Source organism: Nothoprocta perdicaria, unplaced genomic scaffold (genome assembly GCF_003342845.1).
Source record: "Nothoprocta perdicaria isolate Ctin4 unplaced genomic scaffold, notPer1 scaffold_78, whole genome shotgun sequence".
NCBI classification, from domain to species: domain Eukaryota; kingdom Metazoa; phylum Chordata; class Aves; order Tinamiformes; family Tinamidae; genus Nothoprocta; species Nothoprocta perdicaria.
In genome coordinates, this window is record NW_020456065.1 from 860,770 (window position 1) to 884,953 (window position 24,184).

General features: G+C 39.1%; 1 protein-coding gene across 1 annotated transcript in view; it reads left to right on the plus strand.

Moving 5' to 3' along the window:
- LOC112957877 (roundabout homolog 1-like) overlaps positions 1–24,184 on the plus strand; it is a 43,724-nt gene that overhangs the window by 15,438 nt on the left and 4,102 nt on the right. The window contains exon 2 of the mRNA XM_026051637.1: positions 23,604–23,930. Within this exon, the coding sequence (XP_025907422.1) occupies positions 23,604–23,930 (327 nt within the window). The remainder of the gene's footprint in view (positions 1–23,603; positions 23,931–24,184) is intronic.

Consider the following 24,184-nt stretch of genomic DNA (forward strand, 5'->3'; position numbering starts at 1 on the left):
GAAGTCCTTTTCTAGCCCCAGGAGGGCAGGATACAAAGGCCTGGGAAGCTTGGGAATCCAGATTTAAAATAGCAAGCATGACAGTAAAGGTGATGGGGATGGTGGGTTAGGGAGCTGTGGATTCTCAGCACTCCGTGAGCTCTATTAGTTTAGAAAATAGCCTCATACACAGGACTTCCCTAGCAATCCCTTCCTTCCTGATTTGAAAGTACTTAACATCGGTGCTGTCATGGGAGAATGCAACAAAAAAATTATTGATTTAACTGTTTGCTTGTCTGGTTGCTCCATCACTTATACTTCACTTACATTTGTAACAGTCTGTCCAGACGCCTTCCCTGCCCTGCCTGCTTGTGGGGATTTATTTTCCTTTTAATTACAGTTTGAGTGAACTTTTCTTTGAACTTGTTAAACTATGTCTCCAAAGTACACATGTATATCTCGTATGTTTTGGAATGTGCATAGTTTCCTGGTAACTGTTAAACAAAAGTATATATCCTTACAGATGTGGAAGTGTAGGAAATTATTATTTTACTCTTAAGTTACATACCCTTTTTTTAAATTTTAATATGAAACAATGCCTTTGGGGATAAAGTAGGATCAAAAGCCTATTGAGAAGGCTTCTATTTGAGAAGTTAATTTAAATATTGTCAGTTTTAAGGTAGTAATTATCTTAATATTTATATCCAGTGAAGTGATTTAGTGTTCTTGAGGGCTAAAAACAAGTTTGGAGACAGCTATGAGACACCCTGTCCTCCTCAACTTTAAGCTTTCTATGAATCATACCAGTGCCCCAAAATCATTGCAGACCCTTTGTATCTGGAGGTTTAGTTCAACTCAAGGAAGGCCACAGCAGCTCAACAACTTCATTGGGAAGAGCGTCAGGAAGTCCAGACGAAGTCCCAGCCAACGTGCTCTGGGTGACCGTGCTTGAGCAGGAGGTTTGGACCCCAGGTTCCCTGAAGGTGCCTCCCGACCTGAACTGCTCTGTGCGTCTGTAAACAGAGCATGCAAGGGTGAGCACACACGGATGCAGATTGCCTATATGGTATTTAAATTGGCATGGATGTGCCTCAGTTCCTGAAATTAATAAGCCTGGCTTACAGACATGCTAAGTTAAAATACTGAGTAAATAAGCAATAATTGTGGGGAAAAGTATGAGGAGTGAGTTGTATTTTCTTTCTGAATTGGAATCTGACTAGAGAATCAAAAACGTTAAGTGGTTTCTTGTAGAAACTGTACATTTCAACAGTTGTTCAGTTCATAACCACCACTGCTTTGTGTTAGCTTATCGGTGCTCAGAGTATCTTCAGGGCTGAAATGTGTGGACTCCATACCTTTTAATTGGCTGGAATCCAGAAAGATTAAAAAAAAAATAGGATTTTTCTCTCCCCTTTTTTTCACTTTGACTGATTAAAGAGATTTTGAGTTGATTTGGTTTGCCTGGAGTAAGTGATCATCCATTTATGTCCCTGCAGTGTTTAGCTTCAAGTTATTTTTTGAAGGGGATTAAGAAAACGCTAATTAGAAAGCAATGAAAGCCATGGGAGAGGATAGCTAGAGCAGAGCACCCAGCCATCAGAAACAAGAGCAGTCTGGACAGCTCTTCATCTCTTGGACCAATTAGTGCCTCTGTGAATTAGACTGGTGATGCTTTCGCCAACTTTAATTACTTAAATTCAGTAAAAAATAGATGCCACTCAAGATGTCTATATTGTTTAAAGAAATATCTTTAGCATGAAGGTTGATAGAGAGTCTAAACAGTAGACAGTTATAAATAACTACAGAGTGAGTTTTGAAATCACTCTCATTCTTGTTCCTTGGGATTTTTTTTCTCTTTGCCATAGGAAGAGACTGCATTTCTCACAACAAATGGAAAAATTCATACCATATCCATATTGTTCTTTTGCCCTCATAAGGAAGTGCATGTAATCCTACAGTTGTAGGAATATCCTGTTAGGAATACAGGTGGAATATATACAGGAAGCTATGGGTTTGTTCATTGGCTTTGTGTGCGTATGTACGCTTGAATCACTCACTTTTCTCGCTCACGTGAATGGAAAAGAGTTAAATTCTTTATCCCTCCACACAGAGTACTGAGCTGTGTTGGGTGGTTGCTTCACTGATCTAATGGCACTGAATTGTTAAAGTGTTCCAGGTTTCCTTCCCAGGATAAGGTCCCCTTATGACAAATTGTATGGAATATGAGCAGCATTTGCCAGGCTATCGCAGAAATACTGTCTTGCTGCTTTTATCTAGGTTTATCACAGGCAGAAGTATGGCTAAGGAACCAAATCACTGTTTTCTTCTGTGTCAATTCATGTTTCTACTGAAGGGAAACGTAGCTCAGGATGTGTCCCTCCTGCTTGAAATGTGTTAGTATTAACCATACCACTTTTAATACCACTTATACCACTTATAATTTTTTTGTCAAGTCAGGAATGGTAGGTATAATATAGCTTGAAGAAATCATGTGTTCTTTTTGAATTTTAGGAGCTTCTTGAAGTGAACAATGCTCAAGACATAACAATGTTGGTTTTATTCTCATTGGATGAAAATCTTCTGATCACAGATAAAATCTGATAAAATCTGATAAAATCTGATAAAATTGATAAAATCTGAAGAATTCTGATTATATTTTTGTCTTAATTTTTCACTTTGAACAATCTTAAAGAATAAACTTTGTAAACAACATTATACTAGTTTCTAGAGATAACAACTCTTTCTCCCTCCTTGCTTTCTAGGAAATTTGTCATGGGAATATACGTCAAAGCTAAGTCAGTAGGACTGATAAATAAACTTACGCAAAAAATGTCATTAAGTACTTGCTAGAACAGTTGGATCAGAGGCTCCGTATATCCAAAAATGTAGGAGTAGTTTGGGCTTGGTCATATTTCAGTAGGCACCAGAATGGAGAAAGAATTGGATGTGGGAGAGGTAACATGATTAATCTAGCACACTAGGAGTTTTCAGTGCCAACAAAGTTCAAGGTAAACAGCTGATTTTATTTTTTTAGCATTCATGAGCAAATACACGAACAATCAGATATTGGCTGATTGCTGGTTCAAAATCTTTATTTATTTTTATCTCCCTCTGTTTTCATGTTTGAATGCAGACAGTTTTGAGCCTTAAAGAACTTCATTTAGATTATCTTTCCTCCAAAGGTTCATATAAAGATTCCTACTGAATTGTAATGTATCCTAAATATCAACAGGTGCAATGCACTTACCTAGCTGGATTTGCTAGGTGATATGGCATGTTACTTGAAGACAACAGGGAATTTTGTAGTTTGGTTGTAGCTGTAGCCATAGCTTAGCTCTGATGGACTCGTTAGTTATTGGCTTATTAAAAGCCAAGCTTGAAGACAATTCACTGCACTATGAGGTAACAGTGTCTCTTCCTTCCTTTCAAAATCGTTGTCACAGCCCACATTTCTTTGCTGATGCAGGTGAAAGGATCAGTTTGTTGTTGTGTTTTGCTTTGTTTTGTTTTCCCACACCAGAAGCTACCATTTTTTACAGTTAGTCTTCCTAGTTGCAGAGTTTGAAGTAGATTTATTCTTGTCTAACACGTATTGATATTGGAACGTTGTTGTCTTGTTTGTTTTGCTTCTGTAGCACAGTCATTCATTGCATGCATAGCCAGTAGCTTTAACAATTTTCTGCAACTCGTTTTAGACAGCCCTTTAATCTTCTGCTCCTGCCTGTCTCCATTATTATTAGTACAAGTATAGGCATGCCGGAGAAATGGAGAAGGAGGAGGGATGTTTTCTCTAAGAAAATATCCATCCTTAAACAAAAACTAGGTGTGCTAGAATGTTATTAAAATCAAGAAACTTATATCATTTTCAAAAAAAAAAAAAAACCCGTAGATTCTTTATTATAATTCTGTGGAAAACTTTGGGGAGGAAAAAGAAAAAGTTTATGAAATATTTTGGGTTTCCAGTGGAATGATAAATGCCTTTTATATATAAAACGACAAGCAATTCATTGTCCCTCACCTCCACAGTTTTGCAAACATTCTTGCGATTCCTTCTGCAGCTGCTCCCCCATCATTATGGGGATGTTAGAGCTTCTGGCCAAAGACCCCACTGTTCCCCAGCCTTCCCCTGCCTATCTTTGCCTTGCTTCATTCTGCCCCGTGAGCACGAAGCCACAGCTCCTGTCCTATCTCTTTCCTTTGCTCATAAAGCAAATGCCAGCCCCTGGAACAGAGCTATATGTGAATGGATTTGTGTTGTACATAATATGCTAGTCATGGAGTAGAGCTGCCAAGGCCTTTTTTTACAAATAGAGATGAAATGCCAGAAACTATCTCTCTGTCTTGGGCAAGTGCACCACGTACATTACAGAAAAAAAACATGTTTTCTTTCAAGGAAAAGGTAGTTGGCTCCAGAAAAGGTCCAAAATTGTTAGCATAAAAGGAATGGTGAAAGGCACAGAGTACTGTTATACAAATTGTTTTATAGAATAGTCCTGAATATAGTGTAATAAGCAGTTCCCACCTTTGGAGAATTAAAATACTATGTAAAGCCTAAAAATATCTCATGCATTATTATATGTGTATACACTTTATTCAAATGAAATCTAATTGAAAGCACTATAAAGGTCTCATATGTTGTCTTCCTTGATCCAAATATGACCACGTTCTTGCATCCAGGGGCCTGTCTTCAGATGCTTGCAGGATATTATTTCAGAAACACTCACATTTCTTACACACGTACAAAGCAAGGGGAAAAGTTCATGAAGGTGCATTCACCAGGCCATGGCAAGCATCATTCTAACCAATGAATCTTTTGTAATGAAAACATCAACTATATGACGCAGATTTTGTGCGAGACAGATGGAATGCTTTGTTGTGGCTAATTAAATTACAGTTCTTCTACTTTTAGATCTTGACTATTTTCCAACAATGTTTCCCACCATATGCATTTCCTGTGATAAGACCAACCTTCTCTTTGATTGCACTGTGCTTTCTTTTTCACGTGAGTAATGACCAAGATTATTAGAACTGCATATTCGTCCTCACTCCGGGTACCTGTTTTATGTTAAGCACCTACCTCCACCTTCAAATATCCCAGTTCAAGGTTTCCTCCCAGTAGAACTAATCAGGTTGGTTTCAAGCATGTAAAATTCATATGTTTTCATTTAAGACGCCTTTGTTTGTATCCATTAGCATTAAGAAATCCTGCAAAGGAAATTTAGAGTATTAAATGAGAAGTATTGAAAATTGAGTTATTTAAAAATTAAGAGTTCACCTGACGTCACGTTAGTAGGCTCTGTTTTGTACTTAATTGTGAGTTCAGTTTGAATGGCATGTCAAGGAGGAAATAGCAGTACGTGGTGTCAGTTCCTACAAGAGAACAAAGACAAACAAACCGAAAGACTTTGATAGGAAAACCATTAGATCTGATCTTTTCACCTGTTAAGCCCAGCTGTCCCTTGTGGGATTCGTCTTTTGGTTTAAGTCCATTTCCACTGCAGTCTACAGAGGAATTGACACTAACAATAGTTTTACAAGATTGGTGGAAAAAGAGAGGTGTGTATCAGAAAATAGAATTAACTTCCTAATGTACTTTTCTTGTCTGTATTTTGAGTTTTGGTGGCATTTTACAAATCCCGCCCGTCTTAATTTTCCTGCTGTCAAACTAATAGACTGCTCTATTGACACCATCTGTCTAAGGAATCCACAGCCATTCTTTAATGTCTGCTTGAGATTTCCATGGAAAAGCCTCTTTTGTAGGAGGAATCACTTCCCTGTGTTCCTCCTTCCTTCCTTTTCTCCTCCCTTGACCTCTTCCCCTCCCCGGGATGCTCGGTGGTGATTCATGCTGGAATTGCCTCCAGCTCCCGCCTTCCCCTGACGCTTCAAATCCATCCTGTAGCAATCAGGAGAGTTGCAAGCACTGATTCCACACAGTTATAGGGCGTTTTGCCATGTTGTGCTGCAGTACACAAAACATAGGGCAATCTAGACAACAGTCAAACCTCAGTAGCTTCTTTTACAGGTGTTCCTCTTAAATTGCCTTGTTCTTTCGGGAAACTATTTGGTATACACAGATCTGGTTGTAGGGATGGTGGTGTGTTAGCCAGATATAGCAGGGTATCTTCTCAAGCGCTCCTATTTGCTACCTGTTTCTGCAAAGGGAAGTCAAATTGTGCTTAACAGAATATACAACTTATTTAAAAATAATTCTTTTTGGGTAGTACTAAAATGTTTCTGAGAGCAGAAGAACTCTGTAGAGATGTAATGTTGCAGTGAACTAAAGCTGCAGTCTGGTCATTTATGACTGGTTTTAAGAAGCAGCTTGATACTGTTGGGCAATTCTGTTGATCGTTTGGAGGGACAATAATATCCAATAAAAGTACAGCTCATATGAAAAAAAGACTTTCTGAAGAATGATAAAAAGACTTTCTGAAAGCCGAATGATGTTCGGCTTACATCTCACCGAACCTTTCACCAATATCCATAATGTGAAATTAGTAAATTCAAGCTCTTTGTCAAGAGTGATTACCAAAAGAGCTACCAAATCAAAGCAAAATCTACAGTATGTAAATGGATGTCTACTCAAAAGAGCAGAGGACAGTTTTAAACGAGTTGATCTAAGGATTTTCATTAAAAAAAAAAAAAAAAAAAAAAAAAAAAAAAAAAAAAGCTTAAAAATGGGCCATCTGTGAGCAAAAGCAGGGTCCATAAGTTGCCACTGCCAAGTTTTAGAGACTCTGAGAAGTGGCCTTGACCTGTTCTTCTAAGTGTTGCTTTACAGTTAGTTGTTTATGATGAAAAAGATTCTTCTGCTCAGTTGGTGTTGGTGTTTATTTCAGGCTTTTTGAATGTTTAATTTGAGTTAATATTGAGCAATTTTATGTCTTTAAGTTGTAAAGGTGTGCTCATGTAGAGATTTTCACATTTAAACCAAGCCATGTGTGATAGGAGAAAATATTTATGTATTTTATTTGAATCAATGAACTGAAAAATTTTCCTTAGATGCAGGAAAAGACTTTATTGAGCTATAGATTTAAAATATAATTGAAAGAAACAAGTAAGCTATTGCTAAAATCCACTTGGTTATCGGTATTTCCATAAGTACGATTATGTAAGCAGCATATGTCCATATTTGTTGTGCCATTTATGTTTTAAAAGTCTCCAAAATAGCATTATAGGGTGTGTTTAAATACTTATTAATGTAAGTACTCATAAATGACTCATAGTAGTTGTTTCTTTCTTCTTTTATCAACTAAGAGAGGAGGGAAACCACTGCATGTAATTTAATGGTCTGTTATCCTACACTTTTTGCAATACTGTATTTTTTATCTTACCATAAAATCCAAGTTTAACAAAAAGTAATGAGTATCATGTGGAGCTCTACTCAACAAATACTTTCTACTCATATGAATGTCATTTTCAGTGAGTTGTGTAATGGTTGAAAATATGTGTGATTTCCATCTCCTGAATTACTTCAGAGGCCACTATGAAAGAGCCAAATTATAAATACTTTCTAAAATTCCCCTCCTGGTCTTGCTCATTCTGAGACTGAAATATCCCTGGATTCACATTCTGCTGCCCCAGGGGGTTGGATGACCAGCTGATTTCTGTATGAGCTGGTGGGATGGATTTTCCCTGCTTGGTTGGAAGGGCAGGAGGGAAGGAACCGTACTGTGCTCAAATAGATAAGGCACCCAAGTACAGCTCACATTGGTGTGCTGGAAGTGGGCAAGCCAGCTTTCCTGTTCACATGTTATGGTATGTAGTGTTTAATGGTTTACAGTACTGATAAACTACATAAATTAACATGCGGTATAGGATAGTTTCTAATCAATGCATACAGTCACACTGTCTGCAGTAGCGTTTCTTTACAAACGAGTAAAGATACAAACTTCTTCACAAACTCTTCACTTCAGAAGGGAGCTAAATTGCTTTAAATATTTTAATGGTGTCTTTTTTCAGTTGCTAGAATTTGCCTTTTTTTCCTTTGCATGTCAATGGAAGTGCATAATCCTTGGGAGCAGATTCCTTTCTGCAGTATTTGAAGTTCAGTGCCTCCGGGTAATTATCTGTAATAGTGTGCTCTCCTATTTATTTTGGAAACATGCGCTGCCTGTGACTACGATTTTGTCTAGCCTCTCAGTTTTTCTTCTTGCCCGAAAGTTAATAAGTAGTGTTCAGTTTCAGTGTAAAGTCAACAAGTTGTAAGCAATAGATATCCGTAAAGGAAAGAAATCTTCTTAATGGAAACGAAAAAGAAGGGAGATTGTACATTAGTGAAGCAGAGCAGGTGAATTATTCCAGGGAGGGACTGCCTTGTGTGCAGGCGTACACACTGCCCCGTGTGCAGGGCTCGGGGCACCTGCATTCGCAGCCGGGCGTTGTGCAGAGGGCCTCTTCAGCCTTACTTGCCTTTTTACTCTTTCCCCTGTCAAGGGATTCCTGTGTTTGTGGGAGCTTTTAACCTAAAAGTAAGAATTTTCTTTCAGGGCTTTATGGCAGACAGCATTAGCAGGAAATTGGGGATTTTTCCTGCAGAAATATGTGAAGAAAGGTTTTTCTTCAGTGATAGGCGTGATCACTACTGTGGTTGATCCCAAATTTTTATGAGTATGAATTTTGCAATTAATGAGTAAGGATATATACTTAAATGAGGATGAAGGATATTTTGAGGTTCTGTTGTTTTATTTGAAAATAGAGGTTACATTTCTGGTTTGTTTCAGAGTTATATTCTGGGGATGTGAGGGAGATAATGCAATCTGTGTTAGCCCATCATGCTTTCGTGGCTTTTTGTGGAAGAAAATAATGTAGTTAGGGAATATGATCTAATGAGGCTAAAGAACTTGCCATTATATGCTTGTAGTGTGTGTTTGGATGTTCTTTTTTATGAGAAAGAAGTGTACTTTCAAAGAGTTGCAGGCTGGTATTTGATCAAGGTCAAGGAAAAACAGATCTCCATTTAATAAAAGGGAAATACAAAATTATATACTTCATATTTTGGCTTCTTTTGGCAAGTCTTGTGTAAAGATTGATACTGTGAGGCTATTGGGAAGTTGGTATCAGGATGAAAATGCACATGACGTGTGAAACTACAGTGTCTCCTCTTCTTCTTCCACAGTGGAAAGGCAGTGTTTAATTAAACATGTATACAGTGTTGATGTACAGCTGATGAACAGCTTTCTGCTTAACTTTATTGCTTCTAGTTTTCATGACACTTGTGCAAGGGTTGCTAAATGCTTGCTGGGCAAACACATTTCCACCATCATGTGTGAGCACATATAGGAGTAGAGCTTAGCAGTCAGGGATTAAAGTAAAGAAAAGCAGATAAATTAAAACCGTGCACAGACTTCTCCTCAACACTATTTGCCAAATTTCAAATCAGCTCTAAAGAACTAGGCACTCAAAACCCGTTGAAATTCACTGGCACTTAGTGATCCTTAGACCCTTTTGTCAACTCAAATCAATAAATTGACAGTTTAAGAATTGCTCTGTGAGCTCCTTTAATTTTATTTTCAGAAAAATATATTTTAATGTGATTACAAAGGCCTGGGCAGTGAAAAGAGAAATTGGTAAGAACAGCCTTGCTGGTCTGTTGCATTTTTAACATTACCTGCATTCTGAGACCTGTGGAAGAGGCAGGGTAACACATGAAACTCTTTCCGCAGTGTATATGAAGTATACAGAGTGACAATTTAAATGTATCCTTTTTTTGTTACAAGCTGTGGATCTTTTTTTCTTTTTTTTTTTTTCTTTTATCCGGTAGGTTTTTCAAAGTACCTGGATAATTTAGGCCCCCCCTGCTCCGAGTCACTTACAACATTTTATCCTAAGCTAGATGGATAGACGGATATCCATCTCCAAGCAGGAACCTCTTCAAAGTGGAAGTTCCTGGTAGTTAAACTCTTGCACCAAAGTTGGTCTTTACTGATGTCGGTAACCTCAGAGCTTGACTAACCAGGCTCTAACCCCGCTGGCCTTTCATAACCTGCTAGCACAGGGCTCCTGCAGAAACTGCATGTCCAACCCTCAGGCTTTCCTAGCTTGTCCGTAGTGTTGCGTGGGCAGCTAAGGACAAGCAGGGCACTTAGACGAAGATCTTCCAATAGCAAAGAAGCAGCAGTTTTATTTCCATGCTTACAGGTATGTATAAAAGCAAGTGAATAAAAGAAGTCTTCAGCTTTGGCTCTTCAATCCTTTTGCACAGAATAGACTCTTTGTTTTGAATAGACTCTTACAGCATCGTTGCTACTTCGTCAGGCTTTCTTTTTAGCCAGATATAGCAAAGCTGAACGTTCCACTTCTGTTTTTAGAAGCAATATTGTATCACGTTATTTGAGGAAAGCCTGCATATATATTTTTGTACAGGACATAATGCTACCTAATGAAGCAATTGTGCACTTGCAATACTAGCTTGTAAGAACAGTTGTTTAATTGCAGAGATTAAAGCTTTGTTGTTTGATTTTTTTTTTCTTTTACTGATAAGTAAATGGCAATATTAAAACAAACAAATCATGTTTATTGCTCTGCTAATCTGTGTTGTCAGTTTAAATGCTACTGCTAGGACTTGAGATGTCTTGTTAATTTTTAAAGTGCTTCTCAGGATCTTTTTATTGCCTCAAAACCTCTGTTTGAGATAGAAAAAAAAAGTGTTTTGAGTGTATTGGTTGGTTTTAGCATTTTAAAATACTACTGTCAAGGTCTTCATGAAAGAGGGGATTCTGTTCACCGTTATTTATACCACTATTGAAATGGTGCTCCCCATGTGTGCATAGCTAAGTCTGCTAGCACGTCCTATGAAAAGGTGGATAAATATCTGCTTGTCTTTAAAAGTTGAAGTAAGCACGCAGGTTAAAGGGAAGATCCCAGGCACACTTAGGTATCGAAAGGGGATTTATGTCTAAAGTTGCCATTCTGAAATCTCCTTCATCTCTTTCTCAATTGTAGGATTTATTTATTTATTTGACAGTGTGCTCTTCTCGCATGGGGTTTAGCACTGAATTCAGGAAGAATCCTGTGCATGGGAAGACTCTTCCTTACCCAGTAAGGGACTCAATCCATTAGCACAGTAATAGTAATAATCTTAGACCTAATAGATTTGGTTTCATAAGCAATATTGCAATAACTTTTTTTCTCAGATTGGGACAGTAGGTTTTTAATTGCTTCAAGAAGAACTGTTGAGCAGCCCATGGAGCAGAGAGCAAACTTGAGAGCAAAGACAGCTCTCCTGTCTTTTTCAATGTCTTTAATTGTTGCTGCAAGTAGGGTGCCTCAATCCCTTCATCAGACTTTATCAAAAAAAAAAAAAATGTTCTTACAGGGTTTTGAAAGAAAGGGCAGAAACATTTTGAAACACCTGCCTTGGTGAGCATAGGTCTGTGGACTGCTCGTTCCAGGTGGAAATAGGTACTACTCTGGTAAAAATAAATTAATTAAGGCATGAAGAAATGAGGGATTTGGCTTTGGCTTTGGCTTGGTTTAGGCAGTTCCACCAAGCAACTTTTTCTAGGCCATTTTCAACTCAACATAGCATTTTTTAGCATTCTCTTCTGAATTAATTTATCTTTCCTCTGTGGTTTCCCTTAAGAGTAAATGCACAGAAGACCTTCAGTGGCTTCTACCACGCTACGACTAAGGCTGAGCGAAAAATATACGGTCCCTGTCTCTTTGCTGAGAGCTTTGAACTTTCTATGAAGATCCTGAGATCTTGGGTGAAATATTTAAGAGACCATTTTCTTGTCTTCTGCTTCTAAATCTTACATAGCACTCTCTTTTTCATTTACTTATCATTATATTATCATTTTTAAAGTCGATGAATGAACCCATTTGCTTTTTGATGGTAGCGTTTTCCGGTGATGATGATGTGCTATGTTAAGAGCTGAGACTTCTCAGGCTTTCCCCGGTGATTCTTCCCCAGCAATCTTGAAAATGAGCCGGGTGCCACTTTCCTAAGGAAGAATCAGATAGTGCTGAATCTGCCCTATGAAACTTGACTATTTATAATCCATTTCTCTATATAAGGTCCTGTAGCTATGACAATATGGGGTTCCAAATGCAGATAAGTCAGCTTAAAAATACTTACAGAAACCACAAATTATAGAAGAACTAGAGCAGAATTCTTAAGTAGAGCATATAGGCTGGAAGTAGAGAGGGCTCACAGTTTGCACTGCAGTCTCTCAACTTAAGATCCCCTCCTTTTTAATAGATTTTTTAGCACTACTTGATTTTTGCTTTTAATCACAACAATGAAGGAGAATTTCCTATTCATTTAAAAGAAGACTTTAAAATAAGGGCAGATGAGTTGTCATTTAGAAAATGCCCTCAAATTGCTGTGTGCCATAAAGCTCACTAATTAGCCATATAATGCTATATTAGATAAGTGGAAAGAATGAGATTAGAGGTCTACCTGTAGCGAAGGGCCAGCCGATCTCCGCTAATCAATTTAAAGCCCCTAACCATGCATTTAATTTGCAGCGTTTGCGCAGGGCCCCGTGAGCAGCTGGGAGCCTCAAGGCCTAGTGCTTCTACCTAATTAGTCCCTCCGAAGGCTTTCAGCCTATTCAGCGGGGCTTACTTGAGCCGGAGAGGTTTTGTTTCAAATGGCTGTTTACCTAAAGTGGGAGAAGCCGGTGTATTGATTGCCTTTTAGAGAGCAGAAAATGCGCCCTGCTTATGCTCCTGGTGCAGGGAAGTAGTTTAGCCTTGGAAAGCCTCTTGCAGGAAAAAACAAAAGTCTGCTTAAAACCCTGGATAGTCCTTCGCAAGGAGGAAGGCAAACAGAGCTTACAGTAGATTGTATCTGCCTGTGAAGCCATAGCTGATAGCCTACCCTTGCTCCAGCAGAGATGGATGTAGCTGCTTCAAAAGCCTAAGTTTCCAGTGAGATTAATGTTAGGTGTTGGCAGTAAAGATTCCACTCTCCTTTCATCTTTCTGGAGGGATCGGACTGCTTCTGCCATGAGGAGCCCCATTCCTGGCAGGAATGGGGGAGGGAGGCGGGAATTAAAACTTTGTAAGAAACTGGCCACTTTCTTTGTAAGTGGCCAGTTTGTGGCCACTTCGTAAGAAACTGGAGGGAAAATGCAAACACAGCGAGCAGGTAGCGCTGGGACCTGACAGGAAATACTGCCATAATCCCGAGTAGGAGATGATGGGGTATTTGTGCCTGAGATGACATCTGAATTCATGACATGAATAGAGGTGGCCTCTTTTCTTTTTTATTCACTTTCTTTTCCCCTAAGCATGTCTATGTCCTTGTAAAAAGCAGTTTATTTTTTTGGAATGAGATCTCTGGTAATATTTTAGAGTCTTATAGACTCGAGAGCAAACCGGCTTTTCCCTGCCAAAGGAGCATGCTTAGTTTAGAGGCACGTTCCCTACATCGGGCTGCCCATTTTTATAGGTGGTCACTGTTCTTCTTCCCCTTGCCTCTCTATACTTGTCTACCATCACGTTGTGAAACAAGGCTTGTGAGGAGGAGAAACCCCTTTTATGAGATGAATTGATAAAGTTGCAAAAAGAGAGACAATAGACAGGCAGTTTGGGGCATTGCAGAAGCTCCTCTACAGTTTTTTAATTCCTGGCTAAACCTATTTTCTTTAACATTTGAACCCATCTGTCAAATACTCTGAGAAATAGCATAATGATTCCTTCCCCCCACCTTATATTTTCTGTCTTCTCTTTCCTTCCAAGCAGCTCTTCTCCTTAATCACTTTGAGGCTTCTTCCTAATTCACACTTATATATATAAACCGTATAAACCTCAGGCCTGCCCATACTGTTGTTGCATTATGTGTTATCATCTTCTCACATTAAATAGCTTTGTTATTCATGTAATTTTGTCTTTTAAGGTGAAGCTTTGTGTGCCCTTGTTGTGCAGCTCTGTGGAGCCCCTCTGAGCTCCAGTTCTCTGCCCATCTGCCGCTCACATCGGTGGCTGCTCCTTTGGTCCTAGAGCCTCGCGATGAGGTGACCATGCGTCTTTCTCAGACCTCTCCTGTCTCCTTCCTTTGCCCTTTCGGACACCTGATCTTGATCTCAGCAGTGCTCTAATCCCTTCACCCTTATAAAAGTAGCTCACAAGCTGGCAGCTGAACAGGAGGAAGAAAGGAAATACTATTAAAGGAATAGCACTTGAACAACAACAAAAATATCCGGCATAAAATCACATTCCTGAGTTTTTGGTCACATAGTTGTATTTCCCTAACTTCTTAACTCATACTGTTAATAATGTTTATACCCCTTCAGACTCTTCCTCAACTACCATACTGACCAACATCTTTTTGTCTTTTTTTTTTTCCATTCCATTATAAGGTTCAATAGGCAGAGTTGATGGCATTTGGTTTATCTGTAAAATTCTCACATTCAGCGTGCTGTGTCAAGCTATAAACATTGCCTTCATTAATGTTCTGGATATGTCAGAATTTGCTTTTAAGGTTGAAAATTGACTGAGGTGAGCTGCATTCCTCCAGGGATTTGTTACTAATCCTTTAAAAGGCCATTTCAAATATTTTGTTTTCTGAAAAGTATAAATGACTCCAGACAATTATCCTTAAAATTGTGGTTCAGTACTTTTTCTTGTACAAGTTAATAACTCACCCAAAACCAGTGCTATTTAAATATCTTCCCTGAATGTACCTTTCGTATGGGACATCTCAAAAGCTTTGTTTTAAATGTTTAAATAGACTTCAGCCTGCTGAACACTCAGGCTATTAGCTACAGATTTTCTGAAAAATACACGATGAGCATTCAGGAAAGCAGTCTGTAAACATTTCTTTTTACTGTCTCTTTTTGTAAGTAGGAACTTCACTCGTTACTGCGCTTTTCATTTGCTTTCTTCTCCTCTTAATTTTGTGTAGACAGATGTTAAATATCATTTGCATGCTTGAAGACTGTACAGAGAGTGCCTTGAGACTTTGATTTGGAGCTGGTTCCTTTGTGCGTTTTTCCTTTATAGTACAAGAAGAGCTGTTAATAAAGTAAGATGCAGTTAACTAAAAGTCACCTTTCTGATGGCATTTTAGATATACCTGCCTGTGAGCAAACAGTAGAGTCTGCTTTGATAAGGAAGGTGGGCAGCCCTGATGGAAAATAGAGGGGGGAGTTCAGCAGTGATATGGGGCATTTGGAAAGAGCTCAGGATGCCGTTGGGTCAAAGCCTGATGATGCCATTGCGGAAGCTGGGTCTGCCCTGGCACTGAGTGCCCTCAGGTGAGCGGCTTCTGGAGACTGTGAAGGAAAACGGAAAGGCTTCTTGTCCCTGCCCAGCTACACCCCTAGGTTTCCCTGGCAGGGTAGCAAATGGCTGCCTGGGGGCACCTTTCACTGCTCTTCTTCATCCTGATTCAAGGTGGCAACTGGAGGACGTCTCTCTTCCCACCGAAGGGATCACGGAGACCTTCCAGTGACCTGCTGGTCCATGGGTTTTGTTGATATCATCTCCAGTCCCAAGATAAAAGGGTCGTGATCACTTTGAGACAGTTCTTATTTACAGTGAACCTCCTTTTCTTCTGTTTCTTCTACCAAGATCTTACTGTAGCCTTTGGTTACCTGAGAAATTTTGCAGTGTGCAAGGCCAAGAGGGAGTATACGGAGCTGGACGATTTCCCAAGCCACTTGGTTACTTAGGCTCTTCCAAAGAGTGTTGTTCATACGGTGCTTCAGAGCTTGACACGTGGCAACTCTGCATGCCCAGGTGTATGTGACCAAAGTGACTTTAAGGGTTGCACAAGAGTCAACGCACCAGCCTGATTAAGGGCATTTCCAGGCCCTGCTTTTAGGCAGCTTTGAGGTGCCCATGGAATGATGCTCAAGTATTCAGTGTGGTTATTTCCAAGTCACTTGTGTTTTTGCTACAGCCGAAAGTGAAATGTGGTTGGGGAGGGTGTAGCATGGGCAGAGACGATGGTTGAAATCAGTGCTGATTTTGCATTAGGTTTTGAGCAACTGTGCTCTGAAATAGGGAAAAGAGATACTATTGGTAGCTCTGGTTCCTCTGCCTTCAGAGTAGAAAACTTCCAGAGACTTTTGTGCCCATGCTGCCGTATGTTTAAGCCTTAGGATGTAACTTTCTTCATGTAATATTGATCATCTGTAGTAGCATGCAGTGCTAGCACTGTGAAGCTCTGCATTATGCAAAAAAACTCCAAGAAGTAGAAACAATTGTTTGTAAAAATAATAGATAAGATTTCTGCCTTTCAGTATAAATTTTGGAAGCAAAGAAGTCTAAAAAAAAAATAAACCAAACTGGATTTTCTGGTTTGCTGATAAATGAGAAAATTAGACACCTTCAAGTCAATGGGAAAAGATCGTCAATTACAAAGAGATGATTATGATGGCAATGATGGATGGAATTTCACTGGTGGTGAAAGTTCATGGTTGCTGTTTTGACACAGCTTTGTAATGGTGAAAAATAGCGGTAGGAAGATTGAGATCTTCAGTCATCATGTAGTGATAAAATATATATCATGTACATTGCTATGCCAAATAACTTGTGGCTTTTTCACATGTAAGCACTCCAAATTAGACTGTGAAAGCAAGTAAGTGAGGGGCTCTAATTTATTGGGAAATATAAAGCATTCCAGAAGTTTTCAGAAAACTCTGTATTAGTATAAATAGGATCATCTCACTCAATTTCATTGTCTAGCAGTTTATTCTGATTTGAATAGCAGTATTGAGGCGAGTTCAACAGATGGTTCATTTCCAAACCTGTGGGATCAGAGGTACTTTTCCCCTTCCTCTAGGGAGGATAAATTTATTGCTTTCAACTAAGAGCATGTTATCTTTAATGCTTCAAATTAATTTACTTAGCTTCTTATTTGAATAAGAATACGTTTCGGAAAGAGGATATGAACAGACCATTTTAAATATATGCTTGTTTAATTTTGTGTGGAAATGAGTATTCTACTTGTGCTTATATAAAAAAAAGATTTTTTAATGAATTGGTATAGTTTTATATGAATTTTATGTCCTTTTAAATAACTTACTGAAAACAGTTTTCCTTTTGAATTGACTTAACCATTCTCACATGGGCTGCTAAAAGATGGCAGAGATGTGTTATTGCAAGGACAGCTTGTAAGGGAAAATGCCCGGCCTTTTTGCAATTGCCAAACTTTATGTTGTGCAAATTGTCAAATTGGTTGAAAAGGAATTAAATTAATTAGTTTGAATCTGAAATTTTAACACATTAAAATATTGATGACAGAAGTAAAACAACAACAAAACCTAGTTAATAGTGATGCTTTTTAATGTATTATTAACTTTTTATAAATTACAAGCACCGTATGTAATTCAACCTTATTTCTTAGCTGCCTTAATCTTCCTGTGAATACCTAAAATTTGGGTTCATCAGAGCAATTCTGATATTCCATTCACCCACACTGATAAAAAAAATTATTAGTTGACTTAAAGGAGTTCTCATAGATATTTTGACTCCCTAGATTTCTTTCTAGATTTGTTTTGAAGAGAAGAATAAAGGGCAATACTAGTTGTGTAGAATGCATCAAAACTAGCATAGGGAGAAGCTTTGAAATTCTGTGTTACCTCGGAGTGAAGGATTATTGCCTTGTGGAGCTGCCGAGAGGAAGCCCTTGGCCCTTGCAAGAACTGCTCTGTCTTTGGCTTCCTTAGAGTCTCGAGGATGTGAGATCCTTTTTCTCTTCCCTCAGCAGCTCATAGACATTCGAACGGGCGGGGGATCAATATTGGAATCAATCTGGAGCTGGAAATGAGTGGGAAGACAGCCCTTACAAGCAGAGATGGGTTTGAGGCTTCTGAAGTCTTGGCATAGTATGGAGGCAAGACATCTGAAATCAGAGAAATAGGATGTGGGATGTGCTCATTCTATATGGGACAGAAAAAGTCAGGCAAACTGACAGAATGTGTTAATTGATTTTATTTTTCTCTCCCCTATTTACATACCTTATTGCTGTACTTCTTTAGCTCCTGTTTGGCTAACTTATTACTATGATATTATGTAAACTGAATTTCTGTTGCTACAAATATTTGTTTTTATCTTTTCTTTTTTATCTTTTGACAGGCACAGGATTAGCTTTAATTTGAGGCATTTTCAGAACTGCTTCTATTTAATCTTTTGCTTTGGGGAAAGGGATGGACAGAGCTTAAAACTCCAGGCTGTTTGTGGTTATTCTGTAGATTTTTTCAACCTTAATTATACAGTAAATTATTGTCTTCTGACATCTTCTGATAGTGTAGAATCCAGGACAGAAATGTAATTATAATTCGTGGTGTCTTAGCAACTTTGAATACTTCAGGGTTATTTTTCTAACTGGAAAAAATATTTTGTGGATGCTTACATCCAAGTCCAAAAGCCATGACCCACAGATTTTCTTTTTATATTTTATAGGCCCACCGTGTATTTAAACTGCAACTTACTTGTTTGTAATAATGAGAAATAATGAAAACGAGTATTTATTTATCAGTTCCTCTCTGATAAGAAAGAGGAGCTATCAAAATGGATAAATATAGGGAGGAAGGGGCCAAAGTCGTCTCAGTGGTGGCCAGTGACAGGACAAGGGGCAATGGGTAGAAGCTGAAACCCAGTCAGTTCCATCTCCATGTGAGGAGGAACTTCTTCCCTGTGAGGGTGACAGAGCCTTGGCACAGGCTGCCCAGGAAGGCTGTGGAGTCTCCTTCTCTGGAGGTCTTCTAAACATACAAAAAGAAATGGAGATGATGCTTGGGAGCACATAGAGGAACGGCAGGTTCTGCTCATCCAGCTATGGGAGGCTTGTCGTGTTTTAGGGCGTTGGGAGGAATTGGACCTATTCCCAGCTCAATATTTGAGACTACTGAACACATCTTACAGTGCATTTCAATAAATTTGTGCAGGCCTAGGTGGACGTGAAACAACTGATAGCACTGCTGCATTCCAGTTACTCCCTTTCCCTGCAATATCCAGATACCACTTGCAGGAAGACGGCATCTCAGCTGCCTGGCTACTGTTCGGCAAGGTGGCATCCTTTGATTTATGGAAGTGATTGCAGTTGTGAGTGTGCAAATGTATGGCAGGGTTTAGGTTAAAGGGACAGTTTGTGTTTCTTTTTCTAGAGTATTTTTTCAGAACTCAAATGTTATATATCAATAGATGTAGTGAATAAAACTGTCACTGCAAAAAAACCCTACATTACCACTCTGAAGTGATACAGCCACATAAGCTATTCTCAAAGGAAAATATTTCAGAAATATCAGTGTCATGCAGTTTTGGCTGTTGTGCCTTATGCCAGTTCCAAAATTCTTAGAGATTTGACCATTTTGGAAAAAAACAGGAAGCATAGCCTCAACATTATCTGGTTAAGTAACTATTTTATGTCTTTGTTTATGGATGAAAGACTGGCAAGGAAATTTTGCAATAGCTGCTTTTAAAAATGTAGTATTTTTGCAGGCTACAAAGCCCAGGAAATCAAATGTTCCATTTAGGCTGAACAAGGGTTGTTACTTTATCATGTGAAGAGTTGAAAGCATTTAGGAAATTGGAAAGGCAAAGGGAATTTGAGAGAAAGAAAGTGAATAAGACAAAATCTGTGAATCACAGTTTTCCTGTTGATTTTTCATTGACAGTTATTTACTGTCTATAAGCACAAATAAGCTGATAGGTAAAGTTACCTGTATGACTTTGAACAGATAAAAAAAAAAAAAAAGCGCACTTTCAGAAAAAAATCACAGATAAAAAGGTGTTTCTGAAGTACCATCCTTAGACTGAGGCTAGATTTTCCCCTGGGGACAAGCAAACTAGGCCCTTGCATGGAATGGCACGTCTGGCACCAGGAGTGTGCAGTGCAAATAAGGGCAAACTGTGGGGTGCTTTTCCATCCGCTTTCATTTCCCTGTAGTTACTGCTCTACCATAACATGATGCTGCTTTTAAAATACATTTTTAAATCTTTCTGCCTTCAAAGCTCAGGACTTCTGTGTTCCAAAAGGATGAGCTAAATCTAGGCTTGGAGACAAGGGAATGGTGAGCAAACCTTCCGAGAGGAAACCAGATGAGGTGAGTTAGTTGATTCTGATGGGAACAACTCCCCCCACATCAAAGAGAGTGGTAAGAAAGGAAGAGGTGGATGATTGCAGCCTGTTAGCAGTGTCTAAGGATGCAGAAGCAGGGAGCATGTGCGGAGGTTTGAATTAAAGAGCAGCTCAAGCACAGGAAAAATGAGGCATTTATTGCTCATGGTTGGGTGCTGTCTACTCACACGTGTGTCTGATCTCAGCATTTGAAGATTCAGTTATTCAGAGCTTGTGTCACAACATAGAGTTCCAATAGGAAAAAAAGGACTGAGATCTTCTCTCAAAATCGGCATTAAATATATTGAAGGCTGCCTATGTGAAATGGAAATGAAAAGAGCCAACAGTGTTCTCTCGTTTTGCCACGTGGCTGGTGGCTTGGCGAGTCCTGCAGCACTTTTATTGGATTTAGGGTAAATCATTGTTTTCATTATATGGACCTTAGGAAACCAGGTTTTTCTTATCCATCTCAGCTGAAATTTCAACACTTTACCAAAATATGGCCCTGATTTCTGTCTCCAGCTACCTTGTGTTTTGTTGTTATTGTTGTTAGAGGATTAGAGGAGACTAGTGTGGTATTTGTAGCCCTGATAACAGCAGTTCTCCAATTTAAGCATATATTCCCTGCTGTTCTATTTTTTAGTGCTTTATATTTGTTTATTATACCAAGAAGAAGCTTTAAGGAGAAAATCAGGCAATTCTTTTCTTTAGAAATATAGCATTCATCTAATGTTAGGAGCTTTCGTCAAACCTTCACTTTATTCCTTTTAGCGTTAGAATTCCTGAAAAAATAGCTATGGCACCATCAAAGAAACAGCAAACATCATTTTATATAGTTGTTCTTTTAAGTAGCAGCATGAAATAATGAATGTGGCACACTTTAATTGGTGGCATCCTGTCGATTTCTTATGAAAGACTTGAATTCTAGTAAGAGCAGGGAACACAAGTTGGTTAGTTCCTATAACACAGTGCTGTCGTCTTGGCAGAGGGAAAAATGCAGCTCAATTGTATATTGAATGGCAGATCCAGTGTATAATAGGTGCTCTGCTTCTATTTTTTACCAAATATCCCCTGTGGGATGGATTTTTGACAAGAAAATTATAGGATTGGTGCCCAGTATAAGATTTATGTTGGTAATTGAAGCTGCTGCTTCTCAATAAAACATAAATGGAGCTTAAATAACTGGGCTAAAAGGAAAGAAAGATTAAAAAAAAATAACATGTAGATATGGAGAAAGATTATAACTTGGTTGTTAAGGCCATTATATCCCCTCCAGCAGTTGTCACTGAATTTGCTGTTAATGCTTGCTGGGTGCCAGTCAACCAATTCAGCAACTTTTGTCCCCTTCTGCTTCAAGCAATTTAATGAAATTTTCTAGAGAAAGGTTGCTTCATAAAATGCTAGGATAAAAATCTGTTAATGGACAGTTCTGTCATTTTAATTCCTGTAATGTTGCCCGCCAAAGAAATCTTAAAAGAATAGGAGCATTCCTGAAGTATCCTGAGAACTTGACCTTGTACATGGGCTTTTCCCCCCTCAAGAATTTTGAGCCTCCAGTTTCAAGCAAGCTTACAGATTTGCCAGGAGGGAGGATGAGCATACAAAAGTAATCTGAAAATAATATTTAATTTGCTTTCATTTACATTGCATTTCACTTTTTCACTTATTTTGCATAGCATAATCCATGAGAACATATGCATAAAGCACACTTAATTTAGAGACAGACTTGGACTTTTGACACAGTTCTTAAGCATTTTCCCTACAAATCATATTTGCATTCTTCCTTAATGATGTGTGCAGCAAGGTGGGATGGCACAACTGCCTAGTCCCACAGGGGCAGCTCAATTCCCCCCTCAGAGGCTCACGTGGAGCGGCAGTGGGATGATGCAAAAGTTCAGGGGGGTTCCTAGCTCCTGGTCTGCTTGCTCTTGCTCTGATTTTCATCTCTCAGGCAGTTGCTGTGGGTAAAAGGGAATGTGAAAGGTACTTGTTTACTTAAATTGCCACTTAGAGCCTTGCAAGATTTTAGGTATCTGAACAGAAATCATCAAAGTAGATAGACAACTGACAAAATGTTTCCTATAGGTGAGAAATACAGTCCCAAATACAGTACTGCTTATATTGTCTTTTTCTCAGAGGACTGAGGAGTGGCTGCTTTGCTGGTTGAGTTGTTGCATACTTAATAAGTATTAACATTTGTATAAATCTTACTGGGCCACCTAAAGAATAACAGCATATTTTATTGTAGTCAAGCCATACTGCTGGAGATTTGGGATTGTGCAGTTAATGCTAGCTGATTAGTGTGAAATTTAATTTGCACTGATTATCTTGAGGTGAAGGAAATGTGGAATACACTTTACATGCAAGTTCTACATTTCACAATGTTTTCGGTGTATATATTGAAAACAGAACTCTCCCTGGGACCATCCTCTCCTTGCCTCCTTCCCTTTCTCTTGACCAATTTACAGTCTTCTAACCTTCAGTGAATAGATCTCAAATTTCTTCGTACTGCTACACAGCTGTTCAAAACCCATATTATTAATACCAATAAAAAAAAATGTGGCATTTAAATTTTTAATAATCAGGAATTATTGACCCAAGAGACTAATTTTCTCCATGGTAAAATTGTATGTCAAGAAAGAGAAAAATAAGGAAAATAGTAAATGGAAATGGAGTCAATGATTTAAAAACTCAAAAGCCTCCGTAGCTGCTTATATGTAATTTAGATTTTTGGGGCATCCGCTTTGCTGCTGTATGCTCTGTGGCATATAGCTATCCAGGCCATCATTAGAGGTCTTCCTTGCCATCAGCTAGAATTAGATTCAATTTGAATATGAATGCTTTTCTAGACAAGCAACTTGAGGGCCTGTAAATTTTCCTTTATCCCTGATACTTTCCTCTCAGGTTAGTTTTTATCCAGATTAGATAAAAGGATAGAAGGAGAGAGTGAAACAATTATAACGCAACAAGTTACTCTAGTTTTCTCTGACACAAGCTGTAAGAAGCCCTCTGGCAATCCATTTATTTCTGCCTCTTCAGTACTGCTTAACAAAGTCACTAAAGGGAACTGAGAATACAGGGATAATAGAGTAACTTTTTTAGCACTAGAGAGGTTGGACTGACTCGACAAGCACTGTGTGAGTTCATGGACTCTCCAAAAGGTCAGATGGAGTTGGCTGTGACTTGGTGTTGCACATCCGAGAAGTAGTAGCTTTGACAAATACGGCCTAATAACTGTAGAGTTTTTTCCATAATGCTGTGTCTGCGTGTGTAGAATGCATCCATGTGTATAGGTATTCCGTTGTTCATATGTGGGAACACAGGAATTATAAGAATTGATGTCATTTAGGAACATGGCATCTTAGCCATGATAATCTTAATATATGTTGACTTTTGAAAAAATGCTTTCAAATTTATTCACTGGGGAGAATCTTGTACCCAGTGAAGTGCATAAAGATGTTCGGAGATTGTTTCCCGCCTTAACAAAGATACTAAGAGCCATTCTTATTAAATCCCGGGCTACAGGGCAGCGTAAGTTGTTACGTTACACGAGTTTATGACAGCCCTGTTCTAATACAAAACCCTGCACTTTTATATGTTGCAGGCTCCCGCCTTCGGCAGGAAGACTTCCCGCCTCGAATTGTCGAGCACCCTTCCGATTTAATAGTTTCCAAAGGGGAACCCGCGACGCTGAACTGCAAGGCAGAGGGGCGCCCCACGCCCACCATCGAGTGGTACAAGGGCGGCGAGCGCGTGGAGACCGACAAGGATGACCCGCGCTCGCACCGCATGCTGCTGCCCAGCGGCTCCCTCTTCTTCCTGCGCATCGTGCACGGGCGCAAGAGCCGGCCGGACGAGGGCGTCTATGTGTGCGTGGCGAGGAACTACCTGGGGGAGGCCGTGAGCCACAACGCCTCGCTGGAGGTCGCAAGTAAGTGCCGGCCTTGGCGCTCGAGCGACACCCCGGGCGCGACGCTATTCGAAGATGGAAAATGAAACGCGGGGCACCTCTTGTATGAGATACTGAGTTAAAAGCAAGGAATGAACTATGCACATAGATTTGATACATGCCTTTTAATAAGTAGGAAAGGAAGGAAGTAGGAAAATAGAAGAGGTATCATGTCACCATGCAAATCTAGATGTGTTTGTGCATTCTCACGTATATCTTTTATGCTTCCATGCAGT